Below are 19,105 nucleotides of genomic sequence, written 5' to 3'. Positions count from 1 at the left end.
AAAAGACAAAAAGGAAGATGATATATTTTGGGACAGGGATGAAGTACAGCAAAGATGATCAGCGTGCACCAATAATCAGACTGGACCCGTTTTATAAAGACAACCTTTTGTGATTTTTGTGAAAGAACAGAAACAGAAGTGTTTCACTCCATACCATGCAACAGATCTTACAATATTCTAACAACAACTGCCTTTTGCATTCTGATTTTATCCTATTACTTAGCACTTACCCTGCTCTCTTCTAGACTGTCAAAAGGACCCGGAGGATCATCCAGACAAAGAAATTCTCTCACTGCAAGGCTTTACCAAATAAAAGAGAGTGAATTACTGAAGTACAAAACCAGCAACAACAAATATGATCATACAATGGAAGTATTTCTTTAAGGGACACAAACACCTAGCCTCAAATTTTACCCCCAAGTATGCAAAATAATGTTAACAAAGTATTAAGCCTCAGTTGTATGTGTTCACCAGGAAGAGTATTTAAAATGTAACTTATGAAGATGAGTAAGCAACTTTAGAACATGATTTTTCATGTTCTTTTTTTTAAAATTTTTTATACAATTTGTCGCTACATGACAACTAACAAGTTTATCAGTTTGGTATTGAAGATGTATAAAAAATTCCCCTGGTGAAAAATAAATATTATAAGATGGATGAAAAAGTTTGCTGTTAATATCCATATGCAGATCCCTTCAGGTAGTATCAGGGGAACTAAACATCAGTACTGAATCATGTCCACCTGTATCCATTTTGCTAAGATCATAATCCATTGACATATACATAGTATATAACTTTTATACATACAGTACATATTTTTATACATACAGTAAATAATTTTTATATAAAGAATAAGTTATAAAATAATAAGAGACAAAGTTAACGTGCCATGGATATGCTACACAGCCATCTCTAAACATACATTTTAAACTAATGCATTCCACTTAGAATTGTGTAACAGCTGTCATCCCCCTCTGTGAATCGCTTTGCAAAAGTCAGAAGAAGGAAGTATGTGCAATCCTGTGGTTTACTACAGAGTATTTCAAGCATCTTGCTCATTCTACCTTCCAAGTTTAGATTACTTCTCAGAGAACTCAAACATCTCCAAACATGTCCCTTCAAGTTACCTTTTTTAAGATTTTCCTGCTTGGTTATATTCATTCTTCTACAAATAACCTCCAATCAGAACACTGTATTCACAATTAATTAGCAAGCAGTAACATGAGCAATGCTGTGCTTGCACTCACTACTTTAAATCATCTCCTACTGCAATGAATACAAAAAAATGGAAGATGTGAATCTAAATTGAATTTCCTGTCTCCTCCTCCCACCTCCTGAGTGGAAGGCAGAAAAGGCAGTAATTTTCTGCCTTCCACTCATTCTCTGCATTTGAAGTAGACATGAAGTACAAACACAAGAAAGGAAACTTTCACCCAGCTACCAACCTAATCAAACAGCTTCAGGTGTGGCAAGCAAAATGAGGAGAAATTTCTTCAAACACTGATCATTGATTATAGCATCACTTTTAGTTCTAAAAAGGCTCTTAAGAATATTTATCTAAACTACACTTAATGCTTATTTTGTTGTTCGATTTTTCTAAGTCTGCTTTCACACGCTTATTGCATATGTGTAGACACAGGTGGCCAAAGGTTGGCGAGAAATCTTGTCTTTGTATCTACTTTTACCTCATCAGCCTTTATACCAAACTGAAATTTTTTTTTCTATAATCATTCCTCTCCCTACTTAACTTATGTGACAAATGTTTTACAACTATCCGTCCATGATCTGTGCAAGCCATAAGCCTAAATCTGTACTATTAAAAGAGCTTCTCTCATGTACTCAAATAAATAATGAAAAATTCTGCCACCTAAACCAAGATTATCACTCCAATTAGCACAAGAACAGATAGCTGGCAACAATTCCTCAGGGAAATGATCAGGAAACATAACTTGAAATGAAATGAAAGTTATTCAGGCATATAAAGTACATTTCAAGGTGAAGAGCAGGGTTGTTTTTTTTTCCCTCCTCTCCAAATAGTTTAATATGTTTGAGATGACCCTTTTCTGACATGATGCTCAAGTCCATTTTTTTTAATGAAAAGAACAATTCAACCATTAAGATGCTGAAGTAACTCATATTTGGCCAGTACATTATGTGGAAAAACTTCTGCTCACCATTTTTCTTCAGCATCTTAATCCTTATTCACATATGCAGCTCAAACATGTTTTAAATGTATTCAGTTATTTTCTTGTGTTATTAAAGGGTAACATTAACATGGCATAACACACAGTAATGCTTGTGAGTGAAAATCAAAATATCCAGAAAAATAAATGTAAAAAATATCTAATCCACATATATCATCTACTTACATCAGGTCAAACTTTTTTGCTTTCCCTGTGGCTGCTGGCAGAAAACCGTGTCTTCTTCTACGGTTTTCAAAACTACTTGAAATTGAAAGCTGTAGATTCATTATTTTACATAAGGAGGTCAAGAAACCTAAAGCCACAGGTCAACAAAAACATTGTTTCTTTACCTAAAATATGCACCTGCATAAACATCTGCAGCCTAGCTTTACTCAGTATGCTCTGATCCTGCTTCCCCCTCCATGTGTTACACCTTTTGCTTTCATTTAACAAACAGAAGATCCTGCCTTAAAAGTATCACAGAAATCTTTTGTATCATATGTGGCAGAGTTTCCTGTACATGGCTTCTTTCTTCACTTGTGTGCTGGCCGACATCCCTCTCCAGGGAGGCAGCAATGCCAGCATTAGGGGCAGTCTGGCACATTGGATCCCTGACTCAAAGCTGACCAAGCCTCTTACACAGGGCGGAGGCAGGAGAGCTGTACCATCTCTATAAAGCCAGATGACATTTCTGTTTAGCAGAAATGTCTTCTTTCTCCCACTTCATGAGTTATATGAAACATTCCTGAACAGATTAAACTCTAGGAGAATTTCAGTTTGATCTTTCACTGAAACTTCAATACAATGCAAAATACAAGAAGAAATCCATGAAATAGGTGCTAAATTTAGTCCCCTTCACACCATCCTACATCTTATCTTTAAATTACTTTGTGAATCGAGTTTTATTAAAAAATAGGTATAACCAAATGAAGTCTCCTATCCCTGAAGGGCAAAATTCCCACTGTCAATGTCTCAATGATGATAAAGTACATAAAGCACAAAGAGAAATAAAGAGACTTCTCTACAAAGAGAAAAGGCTCATTTGGTTTTGGTGTGACCCAAGCACTTTGACTTATTTGTAAAACTGTAGAAGTAAATGGTGAACTTGTAATGGGAAAGCATGGTCAGATGCTCATCATTGCTCATGTGATATGCAAATATTAATTTCCATTAATAGTAACTTTTATTCTGTGATAAGTGGATAAAAATATTAAGGTGGATCGAACCTCACTAGGAATTCAGACCTTCCTCTGGTTATATTAGAATATAACCTGTATCAAGAGGTTATAAAGTTTCTTAAAAAACTTCATCTTTATGCAGAGTGTTACACAGCCAAGATCAGAATTCCAAAAATCACATTTCAGGTAACTATCTGTTCATTAGCCAAAATACAAAGTGATTCCAGAAACATTTTATTTCCCTTTTGTATCAGAGGAGCAATGCAGTCTAAAAGCTATGGTTTCAGTTTTTGCCTTAAATCATGACAGAGTATTTTGTCCAAAATGTTCCATTATTAAGATATATGCAAGCTAGTTGAAATACCAAACTAGCTGCAACAACATGAAGCACAAAGCCTACAGATTATTTTAAATAGACTAAAAGTCCATTCCGCCCACCAGTCTGTCTCCAGTAGCATAACACAAGTGACATTTAGGGAATATTAGAGAATAATTCCTTTTTTTTTTGGCACACCTATCATTGTGTAATTTAACAATAAGGAAGTTCTTAAACTTCTTGGCTGCATACCTCACCCACATAATTACATTTAATAGCCACTGACACAGAAACTCACAGGTTGATCTCAATTTCTTTTTGAAACCATTTAAGCTTTGTCTTTGACATCTCATAACAAAGCTTCACCACTCAGTGTGACATACTGCAAGATGACTATGAATCATCCAAATATTAACATTCTTTACTCACCTTCCCTATCCCCTTTGATGATTTCATATGCTTTGTTTAGCCAGCTCTTACCCAAGACAACAGATTAAAGAGAAAAGAACTCTTCTTGCAGGGAATTTTTCTGTAGCTTCACCTGTTGTTGCTTGCTTTCTCTGTACCTCTGGCAGACACTTCTTTGGAAACTGAATGCTGTGTTTAACCATTGGACTACGTGGAAGTACAATTCAGATTCCCATAGCAATACCTTTTTTCCCCTTCTAAGTTCCTCTAACAATTTTAATGAAACTTTTTGACTATTGCTGAATACTGAACTGATTCAGAAAACCAGTGATATCAGTACCAATAGTTATTTTCCAGGTTGTAAAAAACAGGGTTTACAAATCTGCATGGATGTACTTGCTGTCATTTTGTACTTCAAGACAAAAAGACTAGTATTAGTCACTCAGTGCCTCATGATCCTGCTACAATAGTTCATGATCTCAGAGAATTTCAATACGTTCCTGAACATCGGTGTCCATAACTGACCTAGCTTTCCACATGTAATACTCCTAAATTTCCATCAATCCTTTTCCCCTTGTCTTTTAACCATTCTATACGAGCCTTGTCATAAGTACTTGCTTGTTAGATGTCCCTCTACAAAAGACATTATTGTTTTTTCAAGTATTATTTTTATTCACCTCCGAACCACTTTGGGTTTTTTTTTATTAAAATAAGTACCAAAAGTCAGACTTATATATGAATCTCTAGTTTCCAGACACAGCAGTCAAACACCTTATAAAAATGTGCCAAAAGCAGTAACAGCCCTTCTACTAAAAAGTAAAGTAGATATAAGCATTATATGGTCTCACACCCCAGCTTGGCAATTTTACATTTTAGTTCCTCTAAAATTCTTGAGGTAATGCTGTTTGCTTTAGCAAATTCCTTATTCTTTGTTTTGAATGAAGTTTCAGATGATGATACATCCTCAGACTAATTCGTCAAAGAACCTCTGGTATGGTAACCTCAACTTTTTTATTTCTGCTGCTGGAAAAAGTTTTTAAAACTAACTGCTCTGCCTCTAGCAATCTGCTTACTCAAATTTCATTCTGTTCTTTATTAAAATAATTTTACACTTCATTTGCCAGAATTATGCTCTATTCATCTTCCAGCTCTGGAAGAATTTCCCACTTTGTATGAAAGAAGATACTATTCAAAGAGACTTATGCACTTTGTTGATTAAACGCATTATGTTTTTTAAACTGTTAGGAAATTTTTTATTTGTCTTTTCAATTTACTTCCATATAGCAATCTACAGACGTACTCCTATTACCATCGCGTATCACGTAAGTTAAAAACCTGTAGTTTAATACACATTTTAAAAACTGATTCCAAACAGTGTAGGTACTTTCCACTACGAAAGCATAACTTTTAATCCCAGTATAAATTAACAATATATCAATTCTGCATTAAGCACAGAGAAGTAATGTTTTGGGAGTAATATGGGATTAGTCTAACTTTTTAAATATTACAACTTTTATTAGTTATCCATGTACAATTCAAAATACTGCAATTCTTCTCTTTTGTTTATGTTAAGATAGGATTAATTTGAAAGGACGCTAAATAATTCACATAATGATGAAATGCACAAAATGAATGCTAATAAATCCTTTACCACATTGCTCAAAGACACACTGCTAGAGTCTAAGAGTTGATAAGAGCAGTTTGAGAAAAAAACCCAAACAAACACAAATGCAAAAGCAAAGTTTAATCACATACCAGTTAGCAATATCTTTATGAGCTACTAGGTTCTGGAGAAATGCTTGCAGTCCCAACTGTCGATCTTCCAAGAAGTCAGGATTATAATTATCCTTGAACCAGCGCTTTGGTGGAAGGGCCAACCGAAAGCCCGGAAACATATCTTTTAGCTGAAATTGAAATGAAACCCAATTAAAAAAAAAAAAAAATCAAGAAAAAAGTCTCATCAAAATACTCATTTTGACACAGGCACTGACTTCACTCAGAATTACGAGATCTTTCTGACTTCTGCTAAGTTCAAGCACAAGGTAAGTCTCAACCATAAGTACAATTTAAATTACAGCATAAATTGCAGACATAGTTCTGTCACTTGCTGTGCTGCCTTATGCAATCCAATGACCTCTCAAATTTACCAGATAAAAATGGGAATGAAAACCTTTGCTTTGTTATTTAATGTCCAGTATCAGATGAGTAAGCATTTCAGTGGTGTTTCTTCTAAAGTACTCAGGGACAATAAGTACTATCTATCTATAAAAATCCATTACAGATCTACAACTCTGCAACTTGTCTTTTTTGGGGGGCTAGCAGACTAAATTACAACACATGCCTGATGATACTTCTAGTGAAGAGTAGCTCTTTGTACAACCAGAATATTAAAATTTCAATATGCATGTATAGCTCAAACCCTAGTAGTAACATGTAAAATTGTACTGACTTACTTAAGTAGCAATGGGGTATAGTTGACATTAGAAATATCTAGATTTTTTTTTTAATTCAGAAATGAAATATGCAAGTGAATGGAAGCATAAAACTATATAACAATGAACCTATCAAAAAATGCCAATTATTTTTCTAATATGCTTAACTATCAACACTTGCATAAAAACCAGTTTTTTGAAGCCTTTTCTTAGCAGGGATGCTTGACACAGAAAAATCTTGGAAGAAGATTTACAAGCAGCAGGAAAAAGCAAACTAATTTTACAAAATCTGATATCCCAACTGCCACAAGAATTGTTTAATCTTTTTTTCTGAATACAGGATCAAGCCAACTTTTGTCAGAGATGTACTGCATACACCTAATATATTTACATGAACATTGCAGTGCCAGGGATTTTAGAATCTGACTTGAAAACAGTTTAGCACTCAGTGTTTACAAAGCTGCAGTGTAATTCTTCAGTGAGTGTCCTGATCCTTGCTCAGCAAAATTTAACCCTTGACAACAAGTGTTATCTATTTAACTACTCTTTATGGACTCACAGAAAATGCTAACGCGTAGCTCTTTCAGCAGATTAAATTTTTACAGATACTGCATTTCAGATAGAATCTCTCTATACAGTTTCAAGGAAGAACCACGTTAATGGATCACCTTTACTCATATAAGTACCATTTCACAGCATGAGAAGGGTGCCATTTAAACATCACAAGTATCGTATATTGAAATATCCCACCATAAATACCAGTTTCTTATTTACAGAATAGTTTATCGTCAAAGCCTTGCTCTTTTTTTCTGCATTTAATTATTTAAGTGTATGTTTTCCTCTTTCTGAATTTCATCTTGATATTAGACTCCTCTTGATATTTTTATCTTTGGTCATCCACCGTTCCTTCATCTATTACCAAGTAATCATAAATACCACGTATATAAGTATCCTCTATGCTCCATAACAGCTCTTAAGTTGATAAAATACTGAATAGGACTGAACCCAGAGATTATAACAAAATGAGTTCCTGTGTTAGTTGTACAGAAGAACGCAGATAACCATTGCTGAGAAAGCTTTTCAACCACACAGATTTCTGCATAATGGTTAGTTTCACTTGTCTGGTCACACAGATCATGTAATTTATTTCTAAGGAAAGAGTATGCCTACCCACAGACTACTACTTTTGTGGATGAAGAGTATGAGAAAGCCAGCTGCTGTCAGCAGACTAATTTTCAACAGCACACTCCTGGGGCATTCTTTCTTGAACACTCCTCAGACCCAGCAGGAGGGTCAGACAAGTTATTCTGGTCACGATTGCTTCCTTGTATCCAGCACCTTTTCTACATGTCTCACTCCTACATCATCATGTGATACATTATGCACCTCACATGAGGCAATCTTGGGGAAAAATGGTTAACTTTTTGGTTCTTAAGACTGGTCATTTCATTATCTCTTCAACATCTCTACCAGCATAGTAACAAACTTTAGAAAGTTCTTTTCCCACAGTTCTTTGGGGTCAAAGTACTTCTCATACTTCTCCAGCCCAGCAGGTGGTATAAACAAAACCTAAGCATCTAGCCAAATGCCTGCATTTTAGTCTTTGTTCCTAACCTCTCCTTCCAGCATGTTCCAACACCCACTAACATTGAATTTTTGTTAATATTATAGCAAAAGACACTATTCCAGTCTTTGCTGTAACATTCACTGTTTGCTTTCCATAGTTTGCTCTCAAGTAATGGATCTCTTATTTTACTGCCTCTTTCCCTTACTTCTGTCTCTGATGATTTATAATACTTTTTCCATAATAAAAACTTGTGTTTTTCAGGCAAGAATTTTTTGCTTTCAAGTGTTCTAAAATCATTGAGTTGCAGACCGAGAATTCCTATTTATCTCCATCTTTAAAGTTCTGATACAGTATTTTGCAATTAGCTTTGACGACATTGAAAGCAACTGAAGACTGACCAACATACAAAGAACTTCATGAAACTTCAGGTTTATCATGAAAAAAGCAGAGTTTGTTACACAGAAATGGACTGAATAATTACTGGATCGTTCCTGCAAGAGAATACAAGTCTCTAGTTCTATTTCCATGCGGGGGATAAATATTGAAGAGTTAATTTCCTTTACCACATAGACTAGGAATAAATACAAAGTCTGAAGCACACTAAGCTTCAGATGAAGCTGTTACACCTTCTTTATATCAGCTGTAGTGATTTCAAGTACCTTTGAAAAAATAAGGAATCATGATTTTCTAGGCATTAGTATGTGTTTTATATGCAGTAAAAAAATCAAGAACAGAAAAGAAGTGACAAAAATGTGAGAGACAAAGAAATGAGACACGAAAGAACAGTGAGGGAAGACAGCTGAGAATTTATCGATGTATAATTCCCACCTTGTCATTAAGCCTGGAGAAGTCAGTGTATCGTCTGAAAACTACCCAATTTTCCTCTGGACTTCTTTTTACCAGTATTTTGTATACCTGTGTGGAAAGACAGGAATATCACACTGCATTGTCTGGAAGGCTGAAATTACCCTTTATCTCTTAAGGAAACAAACTGATGGATAAAAAAAATTCCTAATCAGATTAAAATAAACCCAAATAACTTAATTATCAGTACAAACAGTATAAATTAATTTCAGAATTTAAGGAAGGAGCTACTGTAATTCCTAAATACATTTAACTATTTCTGTCTATAAGAAAGCGTCTGTGAAACTGTATCCATATTTATTCTGGAGCAAAACACAAGTCTCAGCTATCAAAGAGGTAAAGGAAGTATGTTTTACTGATCTACTTTAACCTTTGCTAACTTATAGTTTTATTCATTGATCCTTGAGGCCAATCTGTTTTTAAGATGACTGTTAATAATAAGGTACCATGATATTGTTTTCAAAGGTCTCATCTGACTTGCTTCACAAGGAAAAGTGAAGCAGAACAAAATTACATCCTCCTTTGGTTGCATTTGTCTTGAAAATTAGCTTTTGTCTTTCCAGGTAAAATATGACTTCATTCTGATAACTGCATCAGAATGATTATACTAGCACCGCATAACTGAAGTCATGGAACCTTTGAATCAGATTTAGCAAGACAATAGCACAGCACTACCATACTCCTATTTAAAAGAAAATGGATAAATAAACAAAACAATAATAAAAAAAAAATCAAACAATTACTTTTTAGGAGGACTAATGCTCAAATGCCTGAACACAATGAATCTAACAACATAACTTCAACTAGAAAACATTAAACAGTGTCTAATGTCAAAACCTTACTTTCTCCAATGTAAGGAAAGAAAGGTTCTGCAATCATACTGGGTTAATTTCCCAGTCTACGTGTCTCTAGTTAAAAAAAAAAATAAAATACAACACAGAAAAAGATATTAGAATAGTAAGGATAAGAAATCTCTTACAGGCACTTAACCAAGTTCTATTTAAAACATTTTCTAATCTGTTACATAGTAAAATATTTTCCAGTATGTCACGCTTTCACAGCCGGTTTTCTTAGCTGATAAATGTATTTTTCTTGTTGCAGTCCCAACACACGATAACCCTTCTGCTTGCCAACCTCTGTACATGTGTGAGATTGGTTTTAGCAATTTTGTATTCTATAATATATTAAGTAGCAGACAGTTACAGAAATTACAGATAACTATGGTGCAAACTAAAAGCAATTTTTCAGCAAGTACTTATCTATGTTTTAAACACAGAACTTCACTTCTAAGTAACATCATCTCTGGAAGTCATGGATTGTGACTGAGGAGAAAGCCATTAGCTTTTAAAACTCAAGGTGTATGATGTGCCTACAAAGACAGCATTAAAATGTAATTCTTCTGTCTTGCATTTTATGTATAAAAGCTTGTTCAAGTATTTTAGCTTTCCTATCATACTAAAACTATAAACAATTTTAATAAATAAAACAAATAAAAAAATGTAAAATTGTGAAAACTCTTTGCTAGTACACAGTAAAACACAGAACAAGAAACTTTGGAATATTCTTGTGGAAGTACTTGCTAATCAGTATTCTATTACATTCTTTTATTCTACTAAAGGTTCTGCAAAGGCATTGCTTAAAAATGCACACATGAAAAAAAATTCATTTAGTCTCAGCTTCACTTTAAATGGTTTCCAAGTAAACATTAGACAAGTTGGTTTTTTTTTAAAGTCTTCACAAATTATGGTCAACTGAAGTGTGATAAGGAGTGCAATCAGCTTGTAATTAATGGTCTCCAAAAATATGTTTGACTTTCCCCTACAAGCTGAAAATGAGATGGTTGGCTTTTTTTTTAAAATTTATTTTAAAGATTACTAATTAATAAACAAGAACTGGAGTATTTAAAAACCCAACTCTCAATTTCTTCACATGTGATCCTGGAAGAAAATACAAATGAATTCAACAAATTCAATTAATTCCAGTCAATCATGACTTGCCTTATTCCACAAATACAAAATATTCAATGAAAAGATGCCAATATTTAGTATCAATCTCTGGCCAATTCAGCATCTCATTATCATTTCTACTTGGCTCAAAAGAAAGAAAAAAAGTGCTAATTGAACATTCCAGGACTGGTAATTCACTTGAGACCAACTGCTTACAAGGAGATGTTTTTCAGCCTAGGTTTTCTCTCACATAACCTTTAGCAGCCACGTACTCCAACATGCACTAACATCTAACTTTTGAAGTTAAGACATCATCCAGCTTAAGTAGTTCAGATTCATATTTTTGGAAACTATGAGATGCTACCAACAGTAAAAGAAACAAATTCAGCAATTAAGTCCCCTCTCTTTTACAGGTGATCTCAATTTAACTTCCACTGTCTTCCATCTTACTGATTTAGCACTGCAAAAGCAATTCAAATTTCTAGGACAAAATACTTGCTGGCCTTAATGCAAAATAACAAGCTTATTTTCAACATCCAACTGAAAACAAACAGTTAATTATGTGCTTTCAGAAACAAACACGGTAGAAGTGAATTCAGGAAGAAGAAAAACGCATCCAAGCATTTTAACAATGGAAGAGTGTTTCACTTGTACCATTAACTGGCCTTCTACATAAAATAAGGAGTCAAAGTTGTCATTGTAACTACAGTTGAAGGACACCTTACATGCACACTGGAATATGCCTTGGCAAATTTTTGACTTATTCCTTCTTCAAGGAAGAGACGGAGGTGCTGGAGTGCATCCAGAGAAGGACAATGGAGCTGGTGAAGGGACTGGAGCAGAAATCCTGTAGGGAGCGGCTGAGGGAGCTGGGGGTGTTTAACCTGGAGAAAAGGAGGCTCAGGGGAGACCTTATTGCTCTCTACAACTACCTGAAAGGAGGTTGTAGCCAGGTGGGATTTGGCCTCTTCTCCCAGGCAACGAGTGACAGGATGAGAGAACACAGCCTCAAGCTGCGCCAGGGAGGTTCCAGTTGGACATCAGGTTAGGAATTCCTTCATGGAAAAGGTTGTTAAACATTGGAATGGACTGCCCAGATAGTGGGAGTCACCATCCCTGGAGGTGTTCAAGAAACTACTGGACATGGCACTTAGGGCCATGCTCTAGTTGTCAAGGCAGTGATCAAAGGCTGGACTTGATCTTGGAGGTCTTTTCCAACCTAAATGATTCTGTGATATTTTCAGTCTAATCTTTGTCAATATAGCAATATTAATCATTGTTTTAGTTTTGAAGGTTATTTTTTAAAAGGAATTTTTTAATCTACATGTGAAAAAAAATTCTGCTCTTCTGTTATCCTACCATGCATAAACATATTAGAAACCAAAAATCTTAGGAAAAGACAGGCTATCATTCTCAAATACTTAAAAAGCAGCATTATTTAATATTTTGCAAAGAGAACTTGACTTCATTAGTATTTTAACTGTCATAAAGGCACCAGATTCCACACTAATATAAAAGAAAACAGGAAGGAAAAGAAGTTTGTTTGTCTGCTATTTCCTTCTCCTTACCTATTTCTGATTAATGTTGGTCATCTGAAGTAATTAATAATCAGTAACAAACAGCTTCCATCAGTCCCACAAGCATTACTGAATTATCTCAAAGAAATGTTTCAACCACATCCACAAAAACAAATGTAGAAATGCATTGATATATTTATGGCATGTAAAAAAAAATGAATTGCCAGCTACAGTACACTTTGAGAAAAATCAATACAAACTAGTTAGGCTGGTGTTCTGGCATGAGATATGGCATAAGTGACTTCTCACTCATGTTTGCAGAACAGACTTCCCCTTACTAGAACTCAGCAGGGCAAGAAGTTGAAACCTACATGTTTGCACTTCAATGCAAATATTTTAAGCTACTAATAACTGTAAAAGGCAAACATCAGGGTTTCTTATCATTAATTTCAAACAAAAAACTACATTTTATTTAAGATGTTTAGCTACCTAGAACTCCTACAAGTTCAATTTCACAAGGAATTGTAACTCTGCAAGGAATTCCTGACTTTTCCAGCTGAAATTTACCTGAAGTAGAATGAGTTTCTGCTATTCCACATACACAATTACAGGAAAGACTGCTTCCGAGTTCCAGTTTTCCACCTGTGTAACGGGATTGATATTTTCCTGTCAGGCAGTACTTTGAAGCTAAGCTGTTAAACTAGTAAAGCACTCCAATATCCCTGAATTGCAGGATTAATTACTAAAGGAAAATGCAAAGCACATTTAATTGTTATCTTGGAGTTACAGGATGAACTACGCTATACCCAAAAACTTACAGTGAATTTTGCCCTTTCCTCCATCACCTCATAGCCCAGTATAGTAGGCGTAGACGGTCGATCTTCCCAGCTCCTGGAATCTGTATTCTGCTCTATTTCTTCTACAGGCTGAGTACAATATTCTATGGATGGATCCAGACCTGTAAATTTAGTCCTAACAAGTGGACTGCTACACGCAGACGACGTAGAACCAATCTGGTCAGGCACGCTCATCTTTTTAAAACTACCAATTGTACAGTCCTCCAGCTGTCCTTTTGAGGAGCTCGAACTTGTCGAGATGCTCCCAAAAGAAGAACTTCTTTGGTTTCTGTTTGTAAAGCTGGATGATGAACTTCCAATAGGAATAGGAACAGGAACATATGGTGTTGCCATCCTTCATGAAGAAACCTCTCAGTTTTTGGTCCAGGAATTTAAGCTTCATTCAGTGTATAAGCCATGTTTCCTCTTCTTTTCAGGAACAGTACCTGCAGCGAAGGATAGAAAAATACTGTTCTCATTTCTAAGTCAAAGCAACAGTAAGATACTGATCTGGAAAAAATCTGTATGAGCTTTGAGATGGTACATAGCAGTACTGATGGCTAAACATTTTCACAAGGAATTAGGCTTCATATAAAATGCTGCTTTTAGATCGTATTCTACCATTTGACAGAGAACTTTACAGCTCTTTCACAACTATTAAAATTAAAATGACAAAAAGTTAAAGCAAGATTACAAAGAGAAAAATATTTTTGTCCCTTATGGTTTAAGTACTATTTTGTTTTACCCAAAGCGTCAGCAATTTTTGGGCATATAAGAAGCTGATGTAGCTTTAGAGACTTTAATTTTAACAGCACGAGAGGTTTTCTCAGAATTGCTTCTTTAAGACATTCAGAGCAGACTACGTGAGCCACACACACATGTAACAATATACATGACATGAATCAAAAGACATGACAGTAAACAAATTAGGTGAAAAACATATTTGCATATTACACATTCACTGAAGTATAATGGATCTGTTTTCAATGTTTTTCAAAACAACTCTATTGCATATAATGCTGCAGGTATTTGTCACAATGTTAAATGGGCATACTTTCTGGAGTTTGAATTGGAGCAATTAAGTTTTACAAGCATGCACATCAGAAGCAGGGTTTTAACAACAGCCAGTTTTCCATTCCAGCAGATTAAAATGGAAAAGCAAGTGTAGGCAAAACAGATAAACACATTATTTAATATTTTTTTCTTCAACAAAACCATTTCAAACCAATCTTTTGTGTGCATGTGTGTATATGTATAAAAAAAAGCAAAATAAAATTAAGACAGCAGTATCAAACTGCCAAAAAACTTCTCGTTTTAGCAAAGTACCCAAATAAGAACTCTTACAAGATGCAAATTAAATGCCACCTTTTTGGACTAACAAGATTTGAGCCACCAACCATTTCACCCAGGAATATACCAATCGACCATGATGGTGCAGGAGGCTGTGGAATGGGAAATGGTCAACCTGATTCACATTATATTATCAATCATCTACTGAGTAAAAACCAAATAGTTTGCTAACTGTGAGGGTAAAATGATGCTTTCATTCTCTTGCTCTAAATAAATCTTAGAGAACATGAATAAGGAAATAAATTTTAAATGAACCAGCATCAGCAAGACTGAAAAATGCTCTTGAACAAATTCCTTGAGTGAAGGAAAAAATAAACTCAGTCATCTTTTTAGCTGTATAAGGAAGCCCTCACACACTCTGCTAGAAAGCTCAAGGAACTTCACCAGCAAGAACAATTTCAAACTGGCAGTTATTCCTCGGGAACACCTCTACTTCACTGTGGATGACGCTCAGCAGCATCTCAGGGAGCTGAAACGTCACCATCATAAACCGCTGCTGATTGACTTTGCTGGTCAGGTACAGGCTTTGGACTATCCAGCAGCTTCTGTTGCAGCACAGTCCTGTGCTCGGCTGTGTGACTGAAGCCACGTGTCAGGCAGCTGACCTGCTTCAGCCTCCCTCAGTATGAGAGAAAACAAGTCACACCTGCTCCTGAGACAAGATGTTCTCCTGGAGCTACACCAAGATCTAAATTCCTTTTTCCACCTGTATCTCAGTAAGTAAATCTATTTTCTGCCCTGAACAGTAAGCTTTGCAATAATTTTTCTTTAATACAAATAGACACATCAAGGTATGAAGTATTGTCTGATAAATTTTCTCTAGCAATATTCTCTAAATAAATAAATAAATATCTAAATGAAACACCGAAAAAGGTAATTCCTTTTTCACTTGCCACTTCAGTGACTCTTCCATGCTACCTGCATAAAGAATTGAGAACATGCCTTAAAGAATGTCCGATACAGGTACGTTACTAGGATGTGTGATATTAAATCCCTACAAACAGAAGAACCCAGCTGAAACAAGATTGTAACAAATCGAAGAACCTGTAAGTAAAAAGTGATTATCTTGTGCTGCATGACTACAAACCAGGAGAGGAAAGTAAGCCCCCATCTCAGAGAATCTGCTGAAGTTCACTTCAGAGTCTGTAGAATTTTGAGAAGAAAAAAACACTTGTGCTTTTCAGCACTTTATGATAAGAAAAACAAACAAACAAACAAACAAAAAACCTTCAAAACCCTACACAGACATTTTCACCAGTTACAATACTTGGGAAAAGTGTGTTTCCTAAAACAACTTCTTTCTTTAAAGTGAAGTTCCAGTCAAAAACTCATTATCTTGAACTGATTTACTTACTACTCTTCAGTGCATATGCATTTCTGAACAGCTGCACGTAACAGTGGCATGCAACATAACAAAGACTAACCTGAGAATAAAATACTTGGTGTTAAGAAGCCAACACCGACACTGAATGTGCTTCAGCAGCTTTCATGTCAAACCAGCTGTAATTTGGTACCACTGCCTGAATGCTTATTAGCAGCTGGACTGCACTAAGCCTGCTCCCAGGGTATGTTTTCTACTTTAGTTTCTTTTGTACTCGGCAAGGCCACTCCAAATCACGGGCACATTACATGGTGATGATGACTCTATTTTCTTCTAAAGGACGTTCTCTACTCAATCTGACACAGTAAACACACCCATAAATAAATAAAAGGGACTGATACTACAGTGTCACAGAAAAGTATTCTCTGAGCAACAGAAATGGCAGGTCTAGTGAGCAAAAGGCACACCGTGTCACTTAATTTGATTTTTTTTGTCAAAAACAAACAAAACCCCAAACCAACCAAACAAAAAACCTCACCAGCAGAAAGAGAAACATACAAAAACATTACATTAGAACTTAAAAGACTCAAAAATACATATATATGCATAAATACGTACGTAAATCCATCTTGAACTGCAGAAGTATCCTAATTTCCAAATATGTAAAATATTTACATGCTATGAATTACAACAGGGTTTAAAATCACATTAATTTGCACTTTATGAAAGCTGAACATTAGGAAAAAATACAATGGTCAAACGAGGGTCACGATCTTAGGAATCAAGCCTTTTCTACTAATATAGTTTACTGCCAATTCATGCAATAAAAGAAACAGTAAATAATTTCATTAAAAAAAACCCTTTTACACAAACCACATCACTCCTTGCTTATGTTGGTGCAGCAAGAAGGGAAGATTTAGCTGTACACTGCTACTCCCCAAGCTTCACCGTGGACTGGTCTCAGGTCACTGCACAGAACTAGTAGAATCATTGCACCACACCAACTATCAGAGCAAATAGATCGCTCACGACACCTATGAGACAACCCAGAGACTGCACTTTCTTGTCTGGATATTCACTCTACTTTTTGCAGGAAATTTGCTTCTTGTTCAGAAGCTGTATTTGGTTTAGCTTGATTCCCAACTCTAAGTTAAGAACGGAACAGAAGGAATAGAACATTTGCTGGAAGCACTGGACTGCGAGATCTGAAACAGGATAGGACAGTCCCGGCAACCAAGCCGTCACATGCTACAGAGCAGCATGACACCAGCTTATCCCGGTGTTTACAGCAGCCACCTCCCTTTCTGCGGGTGAAGCAAAGAGGCTGTAATAAAACCACTTAAAAAGGGTTCGCCTCCAGCTTGCAGCTATCGCAATTCCAAACCCTCTTAAGCTAATGGTTTGTATGTTCAGAGAGAAACATGTAAGCCACACGATTCAAGGATAATAGACTGGAAACAAAGCAATCCTTACTTAACAGCTGTAATTGGATTTAAAAGACTTTTAGCTATGCAATACTATTTGTGATCTGGTTACAGATATTACGCCTGTTTGGACAACGCAGACGAGCTGACCTCTGATGTTTAGGGTTTAAGTGCTACTGTGGAATGTCCACTGAAGAACAAGTGGAATATTCAGAAAAACAACAACTTGCTCAGTTAGGTTTAATGATTTTTTTTTTTAATAATAATAATTTTGTGCCGCCTTCAGCCAAGTTACCTGTCAACATTTTTCACCTGGTTATGAACTCGAAACTGGGGGGCTTATTTATCACACCTCGCGCATACGCACACACGGAGGTGGGGAACTCCTGCTCCAAAGAGTCTGTGACAGAACTAGAAACCACTGAATGTACCCTGCCTCCAAAACCTGCACATCAGGATGCGCCTCCTCCTCCGTGACGGGACGGTTCTGAAACGGGAGAACCGCCCCAGCCCCGCCGGTACAGCCCAGGATGGTCCAGTCCGGCCCCGCCGCGCTCGGGGCCGCGCTCCGGCAGCGCCGCCACCGCTTTACGTAACTCCCGGGGCGGCCGCCGAGCCCGCGGCACCGGCGGGGCCCCGCGAACTCCTCCGTCCCTTCTCATGGGGGCTGCGGGGATCGGCGGCGCCGGAGGAACCACCCCGAGGTGCAGTTGGTGAGGCGCCGCTCCTCACCCCCGCCCCGGGCAACGGGGGAGGCTGTCCTCGCCGTCCCGCCCGAGCGCGTTCGGACCCGGCGGTGCCACCGCCCGCGGCCGCCTCCGCACAGGTGCGCGAGAGCTGCGGGAGCTGCGCCACTGGCGCGGCGCGAAGGCGGAGAGAGCCGTCCTTGCCTGGCGTGGGACGGGCGGCGGCGAGTTTCATCTCCGCTCCCGCGGGAACCCCCGCCCGGGCTCCCGCCCCCGCTCCCCTCATTCCCGGTGCCGGCGCCTCCCACCCCGCCGCTCCTGGCACGCGCCCGCGCTCACCTGCTCCCGCCGCCGCGCGCGCGCCCCGCTCCGCCGCGCCGCCGTCAGCCCTGCCCCGCCCACCCCGCGGGGGCGGAGCTCCGGGGCGGGTGGGGCGGGGCCGCGCGAGGACTGCGGGAACCAGCGTGTCCGGGCGCGCGGTGCATTGTGGGTGTTGTAGTGCCCCGGCTCGCGGTGTGGCTCCCGCGGGGCGTGGCCGCCCCCTGTGCGCGGCTGCGCCTCCGCGCGGGACAGCAAGGAACGGGAGGGAAGGGAGGTTTTCGCTTTCCCGGATCCCGGGTGCGGGAAAGCCCTCGACCGTGTCCAGCTGCGGGTTGTTAGCGTGGTTTCGCGTAGCACCGCTGTAAAGCCCCGCTGTACCGCGGGGTGTGCGCGGGGCAGCGGAACGGGAGTAACAGTGGAGCGCCGTGGAATTACACGGGCAAAAGTGATCAGGGAATTTCCCGAGGGAATAGGGGGCGTTGTGTGTGGGTGTGGAGGGGGGGAGGAAATCACTGTTCTGAAATAGTGGTGGGAATAAAGCAGCATCTCGCTATCTCGTAGCGACCTAGGGTATGTAAACAGGAGTGTGGAACTCTGGAGAAAATGAACATAGCACAGTTTGTGTTACAAGTACATTATGTGTATTTTTTTTATACATCATGTAAAAACACAGTACCTAGAATTTCTGAGAAAGTCTGTCGGGTTTTCATCCGGAGGTTACCACGTACCTGAGTTTTTCTGGGGTTGCCCTTTCCC

General features: G+C 38.0%; 1 protein-coding gene across 3 annotated transcripts in view; it reads right to left on the bottom strand.

The window, feature by feature from the left end:
• The window catches only part of SNX16 (sorting nexin 16), a 33,494-nt gene extending 15,087 nt beyond the window's left edge, over positions 1-18,407 (bottom strand). For 2 of the 3 annotated variants that reach the window (XR_005563429.1, XM_027735849.2), the window contains exons 1-5: positions 18,368-18,407; positions 13,230-13,693; positions 8,913-8,999; positions 5,841-5,989; positions 231-300 (exon numbers count right to left, since the gene is read on the bottom strand). Coding sequence is in view for 2 of the 3 variants with exons in the window: in XM_027735849.2 (XP_027591650.1) it covers positions 231-300; positions 5,841-5,989; positions 8,913-8,999; positions 13,230-13,601 (678 nt within the window). In the remaining variant the exon portion in view is untranslated. Of the gene's footprint in view, positions 1-230; positions 301-5,840; positions 5,990-8,912; positions 9,000-13,229; positions 13,694-16,536; positions 16,557-18,367 lie in introns of those variants that run through there. The other variant, XM_039380972.1, reaches the window with a different exon arrangement.
• Positions 18,408-19,105: the final 698 nt, after the last annotated feature.

The sequence above is a fragment of the Pipra filicauda genome, unplaced genomic scaffold (assembly GCF_003945595.2).
Source record: "Pipra filicauda isolate LSUMZ 115617 unplaced genomic scaffold, ASM394559v2 scaffold20_size4479445_pilon, whole genome shotgun sequence".
In the NCBI taxonomy this organism is placed as follows: domain Eukaryota; kingdom Metazoa; phylum Chordata; class Aves; order Passeriformes; family Pipridae; genus Pipra; species Pipra filicauda.
This window is presented reverse-complemented; position numbering and strand designations above follow the sequence as displayed.